The following is a 24,517-nucleotide window of genomic DNA, read 5'->3' as shown; positions in this document are numbered from 1 at the left end:
CTTTGCAAAAATCAATAAATTCAATACATATGCTAACCTATTCTTATTCAAAGCAAGTATTAGTTTACTACTGAAACAGCATATTGATACAGCATATCTTGATAAGAACCATTTGATCAACACATAGATAAGTGGTGGTTAGACATAATGCCAACAATAATTGTGGCACAAGAGACTGCTCTGCTGTTAACTGAGATTCGCTGACTGGCAAGGGAATCAAAACTGTTCTCTTAACCCTCCCAACCCCCCAAATCCTTGATAAGTATTGAAGAAATTATTTTTTTTTTTTTCTCCCTGGGTATACAGCCCCATGGTTAATTATTTCTAATTATTTAAATACTGGTGCCCAACTAGGACTTGGGAGTAATACTACCATACTGGTGTACAAGTGTAAGAGACTGTCAGAATTACGACAAACAGGATGACAAGGATGCAACTACGTCTCCACAACTGTTACATACGTTTCTACACCTGAAATTCCTTAATCCTGAAATAGTTTCCCCACCCCCACTCTCCAAGGGACTGACTACTACTCTATACTGATATGATCAATTTGATGAGGGACAATGTATTAGCAATTTTGCATACTTAGAAACAACCACATAATTCTACCCTTTTTTTTCCCTATAAAGATAAGTATATATGTCCCTTTGCATTTTGAAGGTGAAGTTTTTCATTATTATTTCTTCTGCTGAAAAAAAAAAAGTTCTAAAATATTGCAGGCCACAAAAAACCCTATGATCAGAAACATACTTTTTCTGAACCACTTACAAGCTCTCTGTGGCTTGTGCTCTCCATACTTAATATTGATTCATGTATTTGGCTGCTTTTTCTTCAAACTCACAAATGTCAAGAAAATATATAGATTTTGTACATATTCTATAGTCCTGCACAGAATAAAGTGAGTGTAAAATGAAAAGAAAATTAAACTTACTTATAATGGTACTGTTTCACACTGACTTCAAAGTCATTTTCTACAGGTGTAAGAAATACAAGGCAAGAGAGCATTTGGCTCTATATTCATAAATTCTCTCAGCTATTAACTGTGTATTTGCTGGACAGGCAAAAGACACCTTTGATTACAGATCTCCCCTAATCCCCTAACCTGTATCAACGAGATCTAGCTACTAAATACAGACTGCAAGTGACAAGCTAAGGAGGGCACCAGAGATTTGGCAGTGTATTTATTTTTTTTGTAAGAAAACAAATGTTTAGAATGAAAAGACTGTAAGGACACATTTAAATAGTTTCAGTTTGCAGATAAGTAACTGTGCATGCGAAAAGAGAAAGAAAAACTGAGCAAACAAAACCAGAAAGAGATTGAAACATTTAAGAATACAAAAGACTACACAGGGTAGGAATGTAGAGAAGGAGAGAAGACGAAAATAAAAGGAAAATAAAAGAACAGATAACATACTGAAAACAGGTTGAGATGTACCATCACCTTTGATAAACAAGAAGTGAAAGAAAAAGTAGTAGGAGGAAAGATAAAATAAAAATGAAGTCTAATACAGATATTCTTTAAACAAAGCATTTTGTAACAACTTACAGTCAGCTACTTTTTATAAATAAAATACAATGTTTGTAAAAGGTGTTTGATTTCATAATATAGTTATGAAATATATTGTATATATATGATTTTATGAATTTACTGTATTTCATTATATAGTTATGAAATCATATCATATACTTTTATAAGATGGGGGGAGGATTTTTTATCCAAGAATGACTGCTACAAGACCTCTTTACACTCACCATGATCTACTGAGTATTTTTTGAACTGCTCTACCAACTGATACTTGGCTTCTTCCATAAATAACTCTGGTATACATAAGCTGATAGTCTTTCTAATAGGTATGTCACCATTATATTTTTGGCAAACGTAAACTTCTCTGCTGATATCTCTTTCATGTATATGAGACAACAACATCCCATTTACATTGATCCGGTACTGGGTTCTTTAAATGCCGTTTGAAACAGAAGATGCTTCAAAGCTTCTAAATGCTTCTAAATAGAGTAAGATGCTACAAGTTTTACAGCGAGAAGTTCAGAATGTGTACACAAGAACACACTGTAATCCCATCTATATTCCACACGTCGTCTGTGATACCCAGCTCCCACCCTCAATATGCTCAGCTCCTTTTAGTATCTCCCAAATATTGACTGGAAAAGAGGCAACACATGCTGTGGCTGCTTCTGGGCTACATATGGGCTTGCCAGTATGTGAACTGTAGCTCTCTACTGACGGACCAAATAAGATGAACTACCCAGTTCATACCGTAACACAGCCTATCCTTCAGCATAGATGCTAATCTGGGTCTTTCCGCTGTACCCAGAGATTCCGAAATGTGGGATAAACTTACTATTTATGCAACATTTAAATTAGTTCATATGTGCTTGAAAATTTCCAAGCGGTCCAATATTAATGAGGGAGGGAAGGAAGGAACACACAGACAGGTGAACAGTATGATACATAAGCCTTGTTTTCTTAGGAAATCAGGATAAAATCAGGTGTAAACTTTAACTTAGTTATGTTCCAGAAAGCTTAATTCTTATCTTGCATATGTTATATAGCACGCACAAGCCAAGGAGTACTTCCTTTCTTCATTTTACCAGTGAACAAGTTTTATTCCTTCTCAGTGTAAGGGCTCAGTCCCTCTAGACACCAGATACTATTGATCTCACTCCACAAGGCTTTATGCTCTTAATTTAAAGCCCAAGAAGCAGTATCACTAACTTAAATGATGCTGGTCTAAACTGAACTAACCTAAGGCTTCAGATTCTCCAGGGCTTTGAGACTGACTTCACTACAGAGCAGTATAAAATAGGGATGGCTTCTACTTCCTTTGTAGTCTGCTCACAACATGGCTTTAAAATGAATGAAAACCAGGGATGGATTGTGAGGATAATAATTCCACAAAATATTCCACAAAGCCACTATTCTGCGATCTTCTGGGGGGCATCATGGAAGAGGTGAGTGAAAAAAAAACATAATTCTCTCCAGACAGTTAGCTGTACATACAGCTGATTACGACACTCCTCACCATTGCCAAGCTGTTCACAACCATACATAGATATCTTTTCCTCTTTTCCTTTAGAGAGGAAAATGCTATTTCCATTTATTTTAATTTTAGAGATAGGAATGGAGAGAGCACGATACATTGATTTGCAGAAAGCTACACATATCGTGCTTACCCAAACCAGAAATAAAAACATGCCCTCAGCTGCATCAAGCCCCAGTGCTGTATCTTCTAGGCCATCCTTCCTATGACAGTAAGACTACGGTTTTCAGTAACCAGAAACACACTGTAGTTCCTCTCCTGGCCATCTGAAGAGGCTTAGCTCCTCTTCATCTCTACAACAGAGCTCTCCCTTGGGGAAGATGGGCCTACTCATTATCTGGGCGACTTTCTTGTGTACAAACAAATAAAAACAATTTAAAAAAAATGTTGCAGGGATACGTTTCAAGAGGCTATTTCTGCTGATATCAAAGAATTAACAAACCATTTCAAGTACAGAGCTTCTCCTACACTATTCTGCTGGTGACCTCTGTCTTAATTTGAGCATTTTTTTCCAGCAATCACCTGTTCAAAGCAGGGGGGAATGAGGGAAGGAGGAAGAGGGTGAGAGGGAGGTGGGGCACGAGAGGGACACAGAGGAAAAGAGGGAGAGACAGAGAGGGAGAGGCAGAGGGGGAGGGAGATTTCTGTAAAATCCTGTCGAGAACAGGAATGCCAGTTAGTCCCAAATTATGTGGGAGGCTTTTATAATGAAAACCACTGATCACCGAAGTTTTCTAGGTTTAGGAAACATTTCTCTCCAATCTTATTTACAGTTATTTATATGATAAGACTGCCTCCGTCTTTCAAAATTTGTATTAAAAACACCTTCTTCCCATCAGAATAGTTTAGAGTAACAAAAAACCGCTCAGTATGCACTGCAGTGAAAGGAAGGCATTTTGGTTTATTTCAGTTTAAAGAACAAATAGCATAGCAACTTAAATGCTCAGATTTTTACATCTGTCATGCTGTGGAGGTGTTCGTGCTTAGCAAAGCTCAGAGAACAGTGTGTAACTCTTAGTACAAAAAGCATATGACCTAAACCATTCTTGCTCATAAAATGTAATAATGAAAACAGACAATAGCTGGTCTTGCACAGACAATTTTTGTTAGATGCCACATGTTTGATATAATAATACAGCGTTGAATATTTCATTCTTGTAACTTTAATTTCTCTTTGTCCTGGTTTGATCAAGATAAGATCAGTCCTAAATTGCTTTGGAATATTAGCTGGGTACTATGAATGTATTTTGTATTCTCTCAACCATAACTCATTACACGGAACTTGCTTGGCATCAATAAGTCACTATCGCTTTTGTGTGTGTATGCGTGTGTGGGAGCGTGTGTGTGGCTCAATATCCTGCTGCTAGGCTATTTAGTGATAAAATCTGATATAATAAAATATTAATTACAGCTGAAAGGTTGGGTGAGAAATATGAACTCAATTACAGTCCCATATTGTGAACAAAGGGCAGGGTGAAAAAATTCTTTAGTTATAGAGGTTTGGGATAATAAAAGAACAACTAGAACATTAGACTCAAGCTGAGTGCTCCCTAAAAGGCCACCTGTTATTAATCTTCACATCAGGCATAGAATTTCAAGTAAATTAGGTCAAGATGAAAGATTTTTGCTGCTGATTTTTTTGACTTAACTAATTTAAAGATTTCTTTATCTGAGCATTTTTTCTTTGATGTCATTGCAATTTAGTAATTAGAAATTTGTAACAAGCACAAGGACACAGCAATTATAACTAAAGGTTAGATATCATACACGGTATGCAAAATGATCACCTTATATGGTATAAAAATAGATAAGAACTAGCAGTTGATTCTAAAAGTCTTTGTTTCAGTCAGACTGGCAGTTTCTCAGTGCCAAACTGTAGCAGATGTGGTCCTACCATCTTAGAAAGCCAAGGTTTGTTAAAAAAATACCAGCAGTGGAATATAAATTATTTTAAGACTTCTTAATAAATACATTTCTGTTCATCTGTTCCATTTACCTGAGTGTGGAGTCAGATGAATTACCAAAGACTTAATAGAATGTGACCAGATTGTAAACAAGCACAATGGTGAGCCAAAGTTAGTCCATATCAAATAATATGACCTTGAAATCCTATGCATAGTAGTGAATCATAAGAACTGAGCAATCTTATTTATTATTGCAGGCTAAAATGTGCCATTATATCATAAAATAAGATTTTCATTGTCTGAAGAACTGTGTTTTCTATTAACAGTGTTTTCTATTTCAACAAATTTTGCTGAAACTATGGCAATATATTTTGGTACCAAGCCAGAAAACATACTTTCAATAAATTTACATTTATGATACTTGGAACAATCCAAAGACCATTTCAAAGCTTCTTAATCAGGTTTATGTTCTTTGCTTAATTTCTTTTTAAAAAGAACACAGAAAAATGGTTAAGTTCATAAATACTAGATAAAAATATCTTGGTAGAGCAAGTGAGGTGCTTTTAGAAGCCAATATTACACCATTTAACTCACCAGTTTACAGGCTGCCAAGGCCAATTTATAAAACAACTGGAAAGCATGGAAAAAGGAGTAAAGTCTTGTCACAGATTAAAAGAAATTAAAGAAAGCAAAACTGTCTAAAATAATTTAGTCTAAAAAAGAACGAAGTTAGAGGGGATCTGAAGGAAATATTCAAAACTGAAAGCCATGGCAGAGCTGACTGATCCTCTTTTTTCAATCTGCCGCAGAGAAAGAAAATATTGATGCATAATGGTACTGATGGTACAGATCAACGAGGAAGAAACAAAAGGAAATTCCAGGAGTCTGAACACATGCAAACCAATATGCAACAACCTGTGAGATCACACAGCCCATCTTTTCAGAATCAGTAGTAGCATTTCTGAAAGTGTATGATTGACTGATATTCAAAGAAAGCTCACTACTGCTTGCAAATTGTAGGTCTGCTTCTGACTAGAATGGAAAGATTCATTACAACGCGCTTTCAGCCCCAGCAAAGTCATTGGTGGTACCTGAACCATCAGATTCCACCTGGTTCCTTCCTGCTACGTAAGCCAGGGTGCAAAGAAGAATCAAACTAGTTATTTTTCTTATTCCAGAATATGACACAATGCTGTCACTTAGTCTTCACAAATTAGGTAGAGAATAGATCTAGCAAGGTCTAAATGACCAGTTCACTTGGATTCCCAAGAAAACAGGAAGGCAGACTCCCATCTAACAGGGACATTACTAATTCTTTAAATCTACATGGGATGAATGTATTATGTCATTTCCACTAAATAACTTCGAGATTCAAGTATTTTTTAAGAAATACTATACTATGTTGCTGTTATTCTACAATGTTCAGAGTTGCTGGATATAATATGATAAAATACTGTACTGGAATTAAAAGTAACGGAGTAACAGAAAAAGAGGCAGTCTTCGTGCAAGAGCCTGCCTGAGTCATTTCTACTTTCAAAGAAATCCAGGGCCACTTGCAAACCACAGGTTTCCTCCTCAATAGCCCTGAAGAAGATCAGTAGCTACACAAAGATAAAGTATAAGAATAATGAAAAAAATGCTTTGAAAAATAATGCGATGTTCTTAAAGAATAGGAAGATTTCCTCAGATCTAAATCCATACATAAATGATAAGATACACTATTGCTCATTCTCCTGTATTCAACTTCCGATTTATGTTTATTATATAAGATGCTGCATCCTAGAGCAGTGGCTTTCATTCTGTTATCTGCAAATTCCTAGGGATGTAGAGTTTGCAAAAGGTAAGAAAAACAAACATACAGCTTATAGATTTAAAATCGCAACATAAGTATCTGCACATACACTGCAATATCTTCAGGGGTTTATAAATGAAAAAAAAAAACCACTTCTACTTAGAAAAACTGATTACAAGTAAGCAATATTCTACTTCAATATTTTCTAGTAAACCATAAACTCCTGCAATGCTGTGACTATGCCCTGGAGAGTGTCCATGAGATGTGGACACTCTGCAAATGTAACAACGTTCATGGGTGTATGGTAAGTTGCACAGCTCTTATTTATGAATGCAAAATAATATGCACATGCAAATTGATCAAGGAGCCTGGATATTACACAGAAATGAAGAAGTAGTATTTAGAGCAGGAGATCAGCTTATGGATTAATGACACAATGTTAACACTAAAAGAATGAGATCTTTCTATATTCTACAAAGATGTGCACTGGAAACTCACTACTGAATTGGCTGGGAAATTAAGCAAATAGATGTATTAAAATAGTGGTTTATAAATAGAGGGAGAATGCTTATTTTCTCCCTTTTTCAAGGATGCTCTGAAACCTGCTGGTTTGTGTACAGCACAGAAAGAAAAATATTTGCTGAGGCAGCTGAATGAATACACAAGCCAATTTCAACAGGTTTTTTGATTCAAAGCTTCAAAACTGTTTACTGCTCATTAAAGCACTCACAGAGGATATGAAGTTTTTAATCTCTTCTGCCAGGGGATACAACATTGAGCACGGAGAGACTAGCTCAAACAGATCCGCTGCAGTGGTTTAAGATGTTGTCTCATTTGTCCATTTTCTCCTTCTGCCAGACGCTATGCTTTCATGGGAGACTTGGTGGAAAGCAGCATGTCCCTGTGCTTCAGTTGCAACTGAAAAGCCTAGCCTTATCACTTAAGCAACCCAAGGCACAGACACATTTTCTCCTGCCGACTGTGCTGTGGGAGAGCAGGACCACAGCAAAAATAACCACAACAAAATTCTCGTCTCTCAATGCTATCGTCTCTTTCCACAACTTAAACACAGTGGGTCCTGGTCCAGCAATTTGGAAACTGAGATTACTGTCTGTGTTCATTTTCATCCTTTCTTCTCTACAAAAAGGCTCTGCAGGGCACTCTAATCAGCAGTGCAGAATGATGCAGGCAGAAACAGAAAAACAGTCAGTTTTTGTGGCACTGTCCCCAGTTTCTCAGGACTTCTGTGGATAAATACAAGGCTGACCTTCTATTCTGTCAGTGAAGGTATAACTCTTCCTCCTCCCCGCACTGGGAACGACTCTGGTAGGATTAGGTGGCATAGAAACCTTGGCAGCATGACACTGTACAGCTCTTCCCACAGGAAATCTGGCCATAGATAAAAGATTCTGCACAGTTCAGGCTTAGCACAACTGTTAAATACAGATGAGATTTTGGCCTTGTGCTTCTACTACCCTATGAGACTAATCTTGAAAACAGCTTCAACTCTAGATGTGAGAACCTGGTTAATTCATTCGCCTTCGTCTGATTTCCCCATGGTAATTTTTCCCTAAATTCAACATTTTTATAATGCCTTAGACATCTATTCTACTGCTTTCTGAGACTGTTTTAGGCTGAGGCATTTATACTGCTCCTGACTAAAGAGTTGCTGCTTTCAGTTGTAGAGCCCAGTAAGTGACTCTAATGTTTCTTTATGTCATTTAATGTAATCCAGTTGAGCAGATTAGCTTTTACTTAGCAGTGCTTTAGAGTCATGATGCTGGTTGTAAATGCCAGTGATTTCCTTTCCTACTTAAATGAACAGTGTAACAGAAAGAAAGTTTTCATGTTAATGTTCAGTAAAATGAATACTCTTTCAGCATCCAGTATGGGAAATGACAGTGTTTCACTCGGAGCACATCTATAGCTTTTCTTCCTCTTTCCATGTAGCATTCCTCTTTATTCTTTCGTCTCCTTTAATACTACTTAATATCAAATAAAAGCATTCACTTGTTTGCTTGCAATGCATGATCAAAATGCTTTAGTACACACAGAATGGGTCAATCAAATATTATTTATACTGAGAGTTAGGAATTCCCCCAAATTACTTTGTCCTGGAAACCACAGTCCTCCTGCCATACATTTATGTATTAGTAACACAATCTTTTTCAATGCAGCCATTTAATGTTTGCTAGTGAATAAAGGGCTTGTATAAACTTGCTCAAAAAACACAATACCAGAAGAAAAAATCCTAAGGTCAATGGCAGTATGAAAATGCACCATTGTCAAAGAATCTATGGAAAAGGCAATTAAAATGGTACAGATTACTTCTGTGTTGTAACCTAAACTATGAGAAAAACCCCGCTGACTTTTGGCTCCCTGATGAAGACGACCCTAGTCTGTGCGAGCATCTTGACAAAAGCTTGTGCTTTTTTGGGGGTTGTCATGTACAGAAAACTAAAAAGGGACTTTTGGCACCACAGTGCTGTGTGACTGACTCTCACACAATACCACATCTCATAATCGTTTCTGTAAATTTATCTAGCACCACCAACACCTGCATTTATATCTGGACCTGTTTCAGAGCTTCAATTCACCACTGGGTAGAGACTTTATATTTGAGCTGTTTATTTACATGCTCTCTGAACTGAAATTTTTCTATTCCCTCTCTGAAGTTTATTCCTCTGATGTATTTTTAGAAAACAACCATGTCTTCTCTTGGCTTTAACTGGCTAGCTGAAACAAGTCTAGTTCTCTCGGTCCCTCCACATGTAACACAGGTTTGCCAATTCCCTGATCATTTATGCCATGACACTCTGCTGCTGTGGTGATAGTAAATTAGTATTTCTTGGTAGGTCAGAACAAGGCACAGGAGTTCACATGAGGTCCTGCCAGTGTCTTGTACAATGACATTTATAGCTTGTCACCTTTGCTGGAAACCCCACCTGCTGTGTATGGTCTATTTGCCATGTTTTGATGATTCACAGTCATACCACAAGCCATCAATACACACTTTCTTGTCCTCTGTTATTTCCAAAAATGAGCCTCTATCTTACAACATGCATCCTTGTTACTAGCTCATAAAATGCAAACTTTGCATCTCATCCTATTTGTAGGAGGTTAATCCTGAAGGCTATTCAATATTTTCTGTGCAGCATTCCAATCCATTGCTGCAGGCAGGATCTACTTTTACTGCCAAATGGATTATAATGTATTGTGTTTATATTTGATATTGATAAACAAAACATGCAGAATGTTACTGGGTCACCTCTCAGTTGATAATTCAGTACTTCACAATACAGCACAATGAACATGTACTTACATCATGGCCACTGGTTTAGAGCTCTTGTGAGCCACTTAAAAATACATACTTAATTTAAATACTTATGAAAGAAAAGCAACTGAATCTCAAGAACCACAAAAAGAAAAAGTATATGACATGGCTAAAGTACAGAAAGATTGATGTGCAATATTGCCAAGGCTTCAGTACTAACAGGGCCCAAGCAGCTATGGCTTCCAATACGACCTGCAAGACTGACTTGAGTGCTTATTTAGTCAAATGGGTGAACTATCACTAAAAGTGACTCCATACTTTTCCCTTGGGACATCTCACTTTGGCATCCAGCACTTGAGAGCAAAAATACTGATGAGATTCAAACCCCCACGAAAACAAAAGAACTGTAGTGAGATGATAAACCACAGTGGAAAATCTGATTTCACATTGACATTAAGGATATGGGAAGCGCACATGCCTAATACACAATAAGATCAACAGTGAAAGCTCCCAGAGACAGCAATGGGTTATACGTGCCTGACAATCCCTAACCACAATTTTACAGGAATTCAGAATGGGTCACTCAGCACTGTGGCTACAAACTAACATACAGCTACTGTGATACACATTGTCAAAAAATTACTTTCAAATGTCTCCAGAAAGTACATCTCCACATAATCCTGTTCAACAGTCACTCAGGGAAATGTAGCTGACTCATGTATTCCTCCTTCAATCCTTCCAGAGCACACAGTAAAATGAAAACAAATCTCTGGCATACTTCAGTAAACACAGGGCAACAGCATCTCTTTCTTACATTTTCAAGGGGTGCTCTGGTTGTTCTGCGTTTGAACTCAGGTAAGTATAAACTGAGTACAATTTTAAAAATCATGCAGTGCAGTAATTTCCAGCGATGTTCCTAACACTTTCATTATGGTCCCTAAATTAAACACCTCTCTTTCTCAAGGCAAGTGCCCAGAAATACACTTGAGCCCCCTACACACTCAGTGGGAGGGAGAAACACGTCTCTTTACAACTCCAGAGGGCTACTCTGAGATGAAGGTGGGATTGTACCTCTCATACTGTCTCTATGGGGTGATCAATGTGCCCATAATTGAGGAACTACCTAAACTCAGCCAGAAGTAGATGCTTACATTGAAGACCTGAAAGGCGCTTTATTTGGGGCGTTACTGCATAGGTCTACATCTGCTTAGGATACAAACGTCTGAGCTGTCTCATGAGAGATGTGACAGTCATGCCAGCTTTTTCCACAATAACCTAATGACTTGAGCATGTTCTCAGAAACTAGAGGCCAGGATTCAATACAGTTTTCAACCTGAGAGGTTTCCACCATACTGCTCCCACCCCCCAGCCATCTGAACAGCGTTACTGTGGTCTCCTGCCGAGGTTGGCCTAGCATGCAGACAGAAACAGAAGAAGAATCAGAGAACCAGAAGAGTATTCATGAAGGAATCTGTCTAATCAAATGGAGACTCTCCTTATTCTGTCCATTATTTCTGTTTTTATTCAATAAACACCTAAAATATAACACATTAAAAGTCCCGTGAGAAAGGAACAAGGACTTCAGGTCTCTTGCTTGCCTAGGAGGAGGTTTAGGAACTTTGTGCTCCCAGTTAAAGGTTTCTACTGGCTTACTGAGAACATAGTGATACTTGAGAACAGGCTGGTGGCTCAGACTTGCTAACACCGAGCTGCCTAAAATCCATCTAAGCTATATGCATAACAGGAGATTGAATAGAGAAATGCAACACTGTCCTCCCTGTTAAATGGTTTGAAAAGTCCCAGCAGGGCTTTGGCACCAGCCAGCTACCACTCTCCCCAAAACTTCTAGACATAAATCAGGGCCCATTCCCAATCTGTAGGTGGTCATTGTGCCTGGGAGCTCTGCAGTATGAACACAGACTGTTTTTAGCCAGTTGGCTTCAGTACCAGAGAATGGTACAAGGCATATAAAATTCACTAGTATATATACACGCCTAAAGTCTGAACTCAAGTAGGCTAAGCTGAGCGCTGAGTAGCCATTCCTTGGACAGGGATCATGGAAAAATGACACTGTTCTGTTCCTTGCATACTCAGAGACCGAGCTGTTCATTTTAGGAAGTAGATTTAAGAAAAACATGTTTTATCAATTCTGACTGAAGTTGGCAGTCCAGAGCCAGCAAAACAGGGTATGAGTTCCAAGAGTTTATGATTCACCAGTTGAATTGCTGCTGGACCTCAGCCTTCAGCGGGAGATTGGAAAAAACCAGTAGTCCAAAGGATGTTAGCAGAGAACTAGCCTAGCTGAACTGGACTATCACGCTGTCAGAATGAGAGATAAGCAATACAGAGAAGACTATCATTAGGAATTATGCAAAGATATGGTCTCCACAGCATCCTAAGGAAGGTTAACCTAAGGAAGGTTAAAAAAAAAAAAAAAGCAGAGCCTCACAACAGTGCAGCAAATTTTTCAGTTGTTAATTATAACCAAAACCCACAAGAAAGTATTGGTGAGTTATGAAACTGAAAAATAATCTCTTCAGACATATGGAATAATCTGTTCTCTCTTTTATTCTGGATTTGCTCTAGCTTGCTTTATTTATCATAGATTAATTTTTATTAATCACATTGCTAAATGACAGATAGCATTATGTCCTGGGTTCTCAGTGACACAAATTACTACTTAAAGAAATCAAGCATCAATGCTCCTTTTACCCACAGACTATGTGAGAAGTCACAGTAAAAGAACCATGCAAATTTCTGAACAAGCCAGCAGGACATGTGAAGCTGTGTCATGCATACCCAGGCAACACATACCATAAATTCTAACCCAATTCACAGTAAAAATCCAAGGACAAGTTCTACTGCATAACAAAAAAGAATTACAGCATTTTTACAGCATAGGCAATTATTGTACTGTTCCCTCAATGAAACTGGAATTGACCCTTCTGCTGTAAATAATTACACTTGTTGCTATAAAGAAGTGACAATTATGGGCATTAATAAAACCCCATCCCTTCTATATCACAGACATCCTCAAACAAGTTTACTGGCTGCCTCTACTGGCTGCCTTAGAGGTTGTAAAACTATGATTTGGAAATACAGTTTGCAGGCAAGAGCTGACCCTACAGCATACAATTCAAGTCTTTAAGTTTACAGGCCCTTAAACAATAGAAAGGATGCTTGTGGCAAGCAAATGAAAGAATGGACAGTAAGTTCCCTTCGTGCTCTTTAGACCTTGTAGTCCCACAGTATTTCAAAAGGCTGTATTTTGAACATGACATTTCAGAATACTAGTGAGATAGTAATGCTACTTGAACACGTACAGTAACATTATTTCAACATAACCATTTCTTTATCATAAATCCACCAAATATCTAGACTGTTTTTATCAGTGAGCTCTTGAAAGGCCAAAGTTCACTCTTCATTTTATTGGGAAGCTTTCCAAATCTCTCTCAGTTAATGTACAGTTTTGATATTTCTCTCAGCTGTGTCTACATGAGATTTTCTTTTTTCTCATTACTGCATTACCATGTAATGTCACTGGGAATAGAAGGAAATTACAATAACATGCTAGCATTACATAACGTGCTAGGTAGGAATTGTGAGAGGACAGAGCTAAAAATACAGATATTGCAATACTTTTATTTGCATGTGCTGTTGCCATGTTTTTGCCCACACAGAACACTAACACGTCTCTTACTGTGCAAATCAGCATTCTCCCATTTCAAAACTCATTTGTTCACTTATCCTGAATTTATAATCATCTTCATGATGTCTGCCTCCATAATTCATGCATGGGAATTAATGCTGCACTCCTACCATGCAACATAGAAACTCAGACTGAGATACCAGTACCTATTCTTCTCTGAGAAGTGGATTGCAACTTCGAGGCCCTGCCCTGTGGCTGCCATGCACTCAAAACAGCAGTGCGAGTGCCCTGTGGCCTCTTCAAGGTTTTGGAAAATATCCTGAAACTTTGGTATTCAGAGTGCCTGAAGCCCTGCTGCTTTTTGAGTTCCAATGATATCTGCCACAGGTTTCCAAACAGCCTGGCTAGCCTGTTAACTTTTGTTTGGATTTCTTGACTGCCAGTGAAACAATTTAATCTGCTGATCTGCCGACCAGGTGAGTGTTTTTGTGAAGACGGTAAGTTTCAAGAATAAGGATAGGTAGTGGCTGCTCTGGAAGGCTGTCTGTCAGATTGGAGGGTCCTGCAAAAGCTCTCTCAGGCTTCAGATGATCCCATTTCTTTATATGGAAGTGTCTGAACAGTACTGCATGGCCTAATTGATGTGGCACAAGGAGTGCAAACTCCTGCTGCCAGCCTATGAGAAAGTGAGTAAACACAGTGACAAAGCAGAGGGGATGGCCATACACATAGAAGGCTGATCCTCATGGCACCAGTCATGCTGAAGGAAAGAGATGAGGCCCTAAGACACATCCTCCTGCCTTGCAATGTGTGTGGCAGGGATGGGAAGGCAATTGTGACCTTTACTTCATGTGCAGCACACGGTTGTTCCAGTGGGGAACTGTTGCGTTACACACGAGTCTTTGCATTTCAAAGGTTACCACCTCAGTTTAATTTACTCCTTCCTACTGCTAGTCAGTGGGTAGGAATTAGGTGTCCTCTGTCATTCATTTAAGAATCATTATACTATGAGTGTTGTTGAAACGGCTAAGCCATATACAGAATGAAGTACCCCCTGGACTTTGGCTGACAAAGGTTTCTTTACACCGTGCATCTTCCTTTGAATCATGCTGTTCCTATCCCAGGGACCATGTGCAGATGGCCTTAATTCCACCTGTGACAATGAACTCAGTATTTACAGGGTGCCTTTAAAGGTCTGGATTAGACCAATAAGAAATGTAAATCTCTGTGGAATTTAGACAATCTGAACACATCATGAAGTGTTTACCTGATGAAGTAGTAGAAAGGAGTGCTTATCACTTTAGATAACATGTAGTTTGAAATCTCTATGGTAGTTTTCAGCTGCACTTCAAAATACTTAATACCTTAATATGGCCTTTTGGGCTGAAATATTGTCCTGGTTTCTGCTGGGATAGAGTTAATTTTCTTCTTAGTAGCTGGTACAGTGCTGTGTTTTGGATTTAGTGTGAGAATTATGTTGATAACACGCTGATGTTTTAGTTGTTGCTAAGTAGCACTTATCTTAAGCCAAGGACTTTTCAGTTTCCCATGCTCTGCCAGCAAGCAGGTGTGCAAGAAGCTGGGAGGGAGCAGAGCCGGGGCAGCTGACCCGAACTAGCCAAAGGGGTATTCCATACCATGGAACGTCATGCCCAGTATCTAAACGGGGCGGAGTTGGCCAGGAGTGGCAGATCGCTGCTCAGGCATTGGTCAGCAGGTGGGGAGCAACTGCATTGTGCATCACTTGTCTTTTCTTGGGTTTTATTTCTCTTTTTTTTTGTTATTTTCCTTTTCATTACAATTATTATTATATTATTATTAGTTAGTAGTATATTTTATTTTGCTTTAGTTATTAAACTGTTCTTATCTAAACCCTTATCTAATCTGCTGCTCCCAGAGTGCTTGTATCGCCAGGTGGTTCCGGTGTTACCTGGGCCAAAATGTTTGGGATGTTTACTGTTAAGGCTTTTTAAGTATGTGGCACAGAATAGCAGGAGGATGGTGGTATGGTGACAGCATTTTGCTGATTATGTAAGCAAGATAAAAGAAGTGGAAACACTCAACCTTTATCACGGCAAGACTGAATGGAAATCTATGTGACAAAGAAAACCTGCTTCTCCCCACTGAAGCTAAAAGCTTGCAGGAAAACTTTTCCAGAGAAGGTCACAAGAACCTTTTATAACAGAATGCAGCAAACAATCTAAAGCTCTTTCTAACATAGATGAATATATAAATAACACTAAATACATGCAGTCACTGAGCATTATATTTTTCATTTCTGTGTATGAGCCAGATCTTTGCAATAAATTAGCATTCCTTAGCTGAAGTATATGGAACCGACCAATCTATGTACCTGCAGACAATTTGGCCCCAGGGTCTTTCAAACTTCAGGCTAACTTGCTCTGAAGAAGTAAAAGGTACAAATGATACTGCCTTGGAAGAGTGAGTCCCTCAATAGATGTTGAAGAGCCCTCATAGAAAAAATACTTGCATTTGTAAGCTTTTTATGCAAATTCTTTAAAACTTTACTGACTCTTACATACACATATCTTTGACAAAAAGAGAACATCCACAGTAAGACATATATTACACAATTTCCACAGAGCCATCATCTTAAATTAAAAAAAAAAAAGCCTTGCAAATTACAATAATTCTAAAAATCAAAATAGCTTAGCCAGCTGTTAAAGAAAGGCATACATTCATCATTACTGAATGCATTACTGCTTTAAACATATATAATTCCAAAATAATCTCCTTGAAATAAACACAGCAACAGCCATAAAACATGCTGGACCTGAAATTGAAGACAAAGCAAGCAGTACTTGTTGTATTGAAACTCTGACAAAATACATTTTAATCATGTCCAGTCTTACGAATTCTAAAACAACCTGGAATGCCATTTGGCCTTCATGATTAATGTGTACTTTATCATTGTAAACAGAGCTTCCTGAACATTTCTATAAAGCCTGCTTTTTGAATCAACATTTAAATAATCAGCACTGCCCCTTCTCTCCTTTTATGTTGTGGTGGTTGTGTGCAGATTCTAAATAAGGTATAAGATATCAGGACTTTTCATATTTAAGTAGAGAAAAAGAATTTAATCACAGAAAACAGCTGGAATTCTGAATGACCTCAGGTATTAGCTTTGTTGACTTGAATGGTAGAATTTGTGCTCTCCTTACCCATCTCAGGAATTAAAGAATTTTATGTGACATGGCTGATGTGTTGATCAATAAACCAACAACAATCATTTACACTGCAAGTTTAGTGCAGTTTCAAAAATCTGCATTAACCAAGCTGGTAGTTGTAGCAGAATCAATCGACAAGGCATCTTGCTTAGTGATGTGCATAAATGAAGTATGACTAAACTGTCAACACCCAATGAATACAGATTAAGATGATAAAATCCATATGCAGAACATGTTCTGCAAGCTATGCAATGACAGTGTGCTTAAGAGTGTAATGCACAATAAAAATGTTAAAAGTATTAAGAAATTCTTACTTTAATTTTCATTCTCTGCTTCACTCAGTATTTTCACTATGTTTGCAGTCAGCATTCATTTTATTTTAAGACCTGTTGCAAAGGACCTCAGTAAATTTGCTGCTGTGTGTTCATCTGTCAGTTCCATAGCTTCATGTTACTTTAAATCTCTCCTCTTATTTTCCTAACCATTCATCCCCTTATTTGGCACACTTTAATCTCCTAACTAGCTCCTTTCTATTGTCAGTGAAGTTTCTCATGTGTCACTACTGCTATAGGAGTCAATCATCTTTAGTTCATGATGCAGATAAAAGGAATGAAACTGTCTTTTTATGAATGGTCTAATACGTTTGTGTTTAAACAGCAATGGCTCCAACCGGTATTATTTTAATCCAGATGCTTGAATTCAGAAGGACTACACTATACCTGTGTGAGATAAAGTAAGACAAACATCAAATCATTCTGCTTCTAATCTAATCTGCTAAATCAAACAGTTTCATTAAATCTGCTTTAATTGCTTTCTGTTTTTTTCTCAGCTGGTTCAGACTTCCCCAAAGTGTTACACTGTCTTTTTAAAAAGTTGTCTGAATGACCAACAGGATGGCATTTCCTAAATGCAGACCTACATACATATAATACAGAATGCAACAATGAATAAGTTGCAAAGTAAAAAACCTGATTATATGAAACATTGAATATTCTGAAGAAATCCAAAGAACACGTATTTTCATTCATGCATATACAAGTATACCAGATCTGTATTTCCCAGACAAACAGAAATTACCAAAAACTTAGCATCATGATGAAAATAATTGATAGTCATTCACTATAGGTGGAAACTCTTCTTACAGTAACAAAATAATTAACCATTTTTGATGATATATGATTAGCCAAAAAGAAAAACATCCTAAACCTCTGAAAAATCTGTATTTCTCTCATCTGTATTTTCATTTATTCAGAGTATTGAGCTCATTACTGGTTCTCATTCAAAATAATCTAACCATTCCTCTGTTTTCTTCACTGAAAAGCAGGCATCTTTTATTCTAATCAATGAAGAACTTACACAGTAGTGTGTATCTGGCAGTGAAATAAACCTCTGCAAACTGGAAATTCATTAACGGGTACTATATAACACTAAAGAATCTGAGCTACTGGTTTTCCAGGTTGACTTTTTTTTTTATTTCTGCTATCGTGGTCAATTGAATGTAAATAGTTTATGAATGTTACAGTACATATTGTTTAAATTGGCTAACTTACTAAGAGTTGATTATCTTAAATCTGTGAAGTAAACAGGAAGACTGAATATTAAAGACAGTAGCTCAGCATAAAAAATGTGATATGCCCTTGAACTTATAACACTGCAGTAAGCAATTACCTTAAAGAAGCCACCCACACAACAGAACTATGGCTTTGTTCCTTATCTTCAAAGAACAAGCCACTTGCATCTGGATCAAATCCTCTAAACAATACACGAACACTCAACATCAAAGCACTTTCATTTTCTTCAGGTATTTAATTTAATTAGAGCTAATACAGACATGATTTTAGACACTGATTGCTGTGTAGAAAATCCCCAGAAAACATGTTCAAGAAATTAATCAATTGGATTTTAATTTTATAAAGATTTTTCCCGCAGTACCTGACAGGAGCGCCTCTGCTCTGTGCAGGTTTCAGCAAGACTGTCACAGTGCTGTCAGTTTGATTCAAAGGTGTTTCAAGTTCATATGGTGGCATAGAGGGTGCTAGAATAAGAAAAGAAAAGAGGCAAAAATAAGGATTATTCCTGTATTTCTTCTTTCAAGAGCTGTATCTTTATTTGAATAGGTAATTTTAAAGACATCTTCAAATATAAAGACCATATTGTAGGTCTAATATGCTTTCTTTTACAACACAAGTGTGAGACAACTGTTAAATAACTTCAGGGAAAAAACAAACAAACAAACAAAGAAATCCCATCTCACTGCCAATTTCAAGACAGGAAACAGATACTAGTAGGAGTAAGTTTGCAGAAAGTATTGAGAATCCATGACTTGGAAATGAAAAGTTATCTCAAGAACAGTATCTGCAAATGTGAATGCTGACGTGACTATAGTTTTTGAAACTGAGCCCAGCTTTCTCAGTATGTCAGTGGTATTAGGATGCACTCTCAGGATTTGTCATTCCTGGAATTTTAACTAGTGCTGTAACTGTCCTGGGTCTATTGTCCACCACAGACATAATTTACAATAATGAAGCAGGATTATCACCACTGGAGCTTATCTTAGTGTGAAGCCACACTCAATAGCACTTTTGCAAACTGTGTCTTCATTAAGGAATTACAGTTGTGATTAAAACAAATGATGCCTCAGTTATTGTCTTTTACTGTCGCTACTTTTTTCAGTGCTATCATGTAGTCGCATTTTTATCATTATATTGAATGGAAGGCTGCTCGGTTAATTGGTTGTTTAACAGTCTGTTGTATCCTTATTGTCCAGTTGTTAATGATGATACACAATTAACAGATTTAAAGGCTACAGAAGCAAGAAGTGCTCATTGCAACGATCTTTTCTGACCACAAGAATAATGCAGGGCAGTGAACTTCCCTAAACTAATTCCTGTTTGAAAAAGAAAATACATTTGGTGGGGGAGAAGATCTTTTCTTTTGCAGGTTCTTCCAATGGCTAATTACACTTCATGTTGAATGTGGAGACCTACTTGGCATCTCATCTTGTTTAGCTTCATCTTCCAGCCACTGAATATTTTGTGTACCATACTGATGAAGTTATTCAGAGTGTATTATGCTCCACATACAGATAATATCAACCTCTACGCTCCTCTAGCAAATTAAATAGCTCCAACAATGTGAGTCTTTCTTTCAAGTGTATTTTCCAATCCTTTTCACCTTCCCAGTAGTAGCTGCATCTACTTGAAAGGTACATGAACTTCTCTCTTTTATCCATATTGCCCTATCTATCCAAGTAAGGATTGCATTAACACTTTTGTCCACAACTCTTCACTGCTGTGAAAACATTAACAACATCTTCATCGCTTTTCATTGATATTCACCAGTTTTGAAATGCTTCACAAATAAAAAAATTAATCTTCAAAAACCTTGGAAGCTGAGAGTGTTTTATTCTGTTTACAGTCCTGGATATAAGGCACAAACATTTAGTCTAATCATTTTAAGTAATTTGGGTACCCACTTTGAGAAGCCTAAAGGCATAATATTACACAGAACTTTAAAGATTCAGACACAATTTTCACATATTTCAGTCTTGCAGTTTTGAATATCCAGAACTTGTTCACATAATGCCCCATTCTCAAGTTGACCATCCTGAAAATAAGGGAAGCACAGAGTAACTGAATCTCCAAAAAGCTGTTTGAACGTTTTTGGAACACTGTAAGTGTCATTTCTTGCCCTTAGTCTCCTGCCCACATCTTAACAAGTCTTGTAATCTTCCTAACTTATGACTCCTAGGTCCCTACTTGCACTCTTTACTAAACTTAGTTTCCCTCCACCAAAATTGTCTTCCCATCCAGGATATGAGTTGTGGTTCTCCCAGTCCCACCTTTTAGTCCTGGCTACTTTTCTTCTTCTGCACAGATACTTGGACATTATCTATTCTTACGCTTTTCTCCTCTCTAGGTTAGGACTCTTCCTCCTCCACACAGCCCACATCTAAAGAATGAGCTTATCAATAAACAGAGAAAACAGGAGATACTCTTCCTGTTCACAGTTTTTGCAACTGCACACCCTGGTCTTCAGCAGCAGAAAGCTCAGATGCACTAAAAGGTAAGGTCCTTAGAGACTCTCTATCTGTGTTGGGCCACACTGAGTTGATGAACACACAGGCAAGGACTCTCTATTTAGTATGGCATCTACGGTGACATTCGCTGCTCAATTCTGTCAAGGTTCCACCATTTGTGTGCAAACTGCCACATTTACGAATTGCCCAAATCTGGACAGATTTTCAGAGTGATGGCTCAGAGTAATGTCTCTCTTCTTGCTAAATATTTAAATGCCTGTTTGAAAGCACTTCAGTAATGTATCAGTCACCAGAATTTTTCATGATGTCAGCCATGTTCCTGAAATGGATGAAATTCTTCTTAATATGAAAGGCAGCATATAAAATTTCAGCCTGCACAGCTGACTTTTCACAAAGCTATATGCAACAGAAAACAGTCTTCTAATAGAGTGCCCATCAATTTTGATAGCATGCACTGCTACAAGCTCTGCTTTTGGTAATACATATTTACATACAGATCACTTCATCCATCAGTGCCAATCACACAACTGTAGAATATAACATGGCAACTATTTACAGTACAGAATAGTACTACTCAAACACTTAAGACAGGAAATTAAGAGTATTTTATTCAGATGAGAATGCAGTCTAGAGTTAGACAAAGTAAAATGCAATGACTCAGTTCAGAAATTGGTCAGAATTCACTGTTGCCACCTCAATTCTAAAAAATAGTGAAACTTTCATGTATAAATGTTCAGCAGTTTTGTTTCACATCTCTCCAAAATGAAGAGCACTGGCCACCTCAAGAGCCTCAAAGCCTTACAGTGAGACAATGAGATCACAGGCCAACAGCACTGCAAAGAGGGTACCATATTCAACAGCTAAAATTTCAGTTGTAATTTTTCAATGATACTAAGAAATGTATGCATTCCACTTCTATTTTAAATTCATCAGGAGATTGGCTTTAACTACCCATGGACAAGTCATAAACATTCCCTGTTAGTACAGTAACTAACACAACGTAACGAGAGATTGGGGTGCAGACAAGGTAGCTTGCAGAACCTCACCACATGGTAGCTTGGAGGTTAGCCTCATTCCCAAGCATGCCTGCAATGTCTGTTCACACTAATGAGTTTTAGTTGGTGACATATCAAATTTAGCAAAGAACAACAATTTAAGATCCAGCACTATTCCCAAGTGTCCAGATTCTCATCCACTCTCAATAGTCTCCCTCCTTCCTCATTCTAACAAGGGCTGATTCTGCCATCCTAACTCATATCAAGTCTTGCTGTGTCAGAAATTGATTTCTGACAGAGAAAGTTTCTGCTCAGTATAGGAAAAGGGATGGAAAATGAACCCCATCTTTAGTGATCAGTGTTAATTATGTTTAGACTTTCTATAAACAATAATTTTCTAACTTGAAAATTAAGAACTTTTTTTTTCCTCTACCAACATCTGTATTGACAATAATTTCCACCTTGCATTAACTGCCCTTTCCTATAAGAACAAAAAAGAAATTGCTCTATTTCTGATTAACACTTGTTACTTTTTTTCATTCCAGTGAGGACAGAAAATGAGTGATCAGGAAAAGTACACAGAATGACAGTAAAAGAGAAAGAAGATTTTGCACCCAAGTGCTTTCCTTTATCCTTTCTGAAAAGCAGTTGACCACAAATAGATAAGGCAATTTTCTATAAACACTATCAAGGGGCCACAGTTCAACTGTCAGTTTAATTCCCAAGATGAGCGTAGAGAGGTGAAGAGCAAAGGGATTTCAACTATAACTTCGCAAAACATTTTGTCATCAATTATATAAGCATTTTAGAGGATGTAATAGTATTGCATCCCATCAGCTAGAGAAATGAAGTGTTCCTCTGCCTCTGCGAGGACTTTAAAATATTGTTCATGGATCCGCAGAAGTGACAGAGTCATGCTGCTGTTACCTGAAAACCACTAGTCCTGATGTTCTTGTCTAATACAGTTTCATATCGACTTCAGTCCACACGCCTGCTAGGAACATATGCAGGCTGGCAGTTAGCTACACTTTCTAAGTGAGCGCCAGACATATAGTATTTCTGCTCTACTCTCAATTGTTTATGGCTCATTAAAGAGATTTTCCAGCACCGTTATGGTATTAATTTAGAATCATGTCAAGGCTGACTAAGCTCTGAATGAAACCCTCATCCTCATGTCCAAAAAACCCTATGCTAAATGTTGCAACAGCAGCTGGCACTGACTGCAGTCACATAATTCATAGGGTTTCTTGGGTGATAAGTTACAGTTGTGAACAGGAATTTCAAAGTACTAGCTAATATTTAAGCACTTGGAAGTTTTTCAGATATGTTAATATATGTCACTTTGACATCTTCAGGGATGAACACGTATTTTACTTTTTCAATTTGCTGCTTGTTAAATCCTAAAGAAGAAGTAAACAACAAAAGAATTACCCATGTCATTATCAGAAGCAAACAATAATATTCTTTAATCAAATACCTGATATTTTAGTGGTGAACTGATTTGTGATTGGAGGTCCAAAGCCTTTAGCTGTGCTGGCTCTGATAGTAAAAGAGTAGGTAGTGCCAGGATACAGTCCAAAAAAGAGATAGTGCGTTTCATTTCCTAGCTTTGAGACTCGTCCACTTTGATTGGATAAATCTATTTCTGGATCAAAGGAACTGACTGCTTTGTAGGTGATCTGCAAAAGAATAAGAAAGTTATAAACTGCCTTGAGCAGATGGACAGAGATTGCATCTTTATCCAGTAAACCCTTCTGATGTATGCACTGTCAGACATTTTATGATAAGCTATCTTACTCTCTTATACTCTTCAAATCCAAAATCCCACGAAGAGACACAGCAACTCAGCCATAACTGGTATGAGTTATTACTTTTATAGATACAGAGACTTAGAGGCAGCTAGATTACAACTCTAAAGGATGGGTTCAGGCTTACATTAATTCCTTCAAGATGTTGGCTTTAACTTTGTCATTTTTTTAATTCCTCTTACTGTTGGTTTTGATCAGCAACAATAACAAAACCAAAACAACCAGGCAAAAACAGATAAGTGAATAAAAGAAGGTGTACCCCCCAGTTCCAGCTGACTTCACTATAATTACACCTTGGTCTGAGTCAGATTATCCATAAAAGATGATAAGGGCAGCTTAAGGCAAATTTTTCAGAAAATGGGTAAAGCTTGTATTTTAGTCTGAAGCTTAGCTATTGTAATTGCTAATTTGGAATTTTTCAGGTTATTATATTGTACCTAGGTCAGATTCTCATTTGGAGGAAAGGAGAGATAAAATGTTAAGTAATACATGCAAAGTGTATATTGTATCCTCAGTTCCTTCTTTGATTCAAACAGTATTTTTAGTTTTCATTAGAAATGTTAATATAAGTTCACAGTAAAACTTGATCCAGATTTCTTCTATTAATTACTAATTTCCATGCACTGTAATGAGAATTTAAAAATAAGAAATCCATTGAAAAATTAAAAAGTAAAAATGATTCACCCCTCCTTTTTACTTTTAAAGTTTCATTTGTATGCAAATAATTCCAACAGTCTTATTATATAAAGCGATAATTGACATTCTTTTTGCTATATTTATTCCATATCATTATAATTAAGAAGACA

The 24,517-nt window shown here is 37.4% G+C and overlaps 1 protein-coding gene across 4 annotated transcripts in view; it reads right to left on the bottom strand.

Annotated features, from left to right (window-relative positions):
* The window catches only part of PTPRM (protein tyrosine phosphatase receptor type M), a 486,857-nt gene that overhangs the window by 190,981 nt on the left and 271,359 nt on the right, over window positions 1-24,517 (bottom strand). For all 4 annotated transcript variants that reach the window (XM_050915684.1, XM_050915683.1, XM_050915685.1 and 1 more), the window contains exons 10-11: window positions 23,381-23,582; window positions 18,802-18,904 (exon numbers count right to left, since the gene is read on the bottom strand). In XM_050915684.1, coding sequence (XP_050771641.1) covers window positions 18,802-18,904; window positions 23,381-23,582 — 305 coding nt within the window. The remainder of the gene's footprint in view (window positions 1-18,801; window positions 18,905-23,380; window positions 23,583-24,517) is intronic.

This window comes from Gymnogyps californianus, chromosome 2 (assembly GCF_018139145.2).
Source record: "Gymnogyps californianus isolate 813 chromosome 2, ASM1813914v2, whole genome shotgun sequence".
NCBI classification, from domain to species: Eukaryota; Metazoa; Chordata; class Aves; order Accipitriformes; family Cathartidae; genus Gymnogyps; species Gymnogyps californianus.
This window is presented reverse-complemented; position numbering and strand designations above follow the sequence as displayed.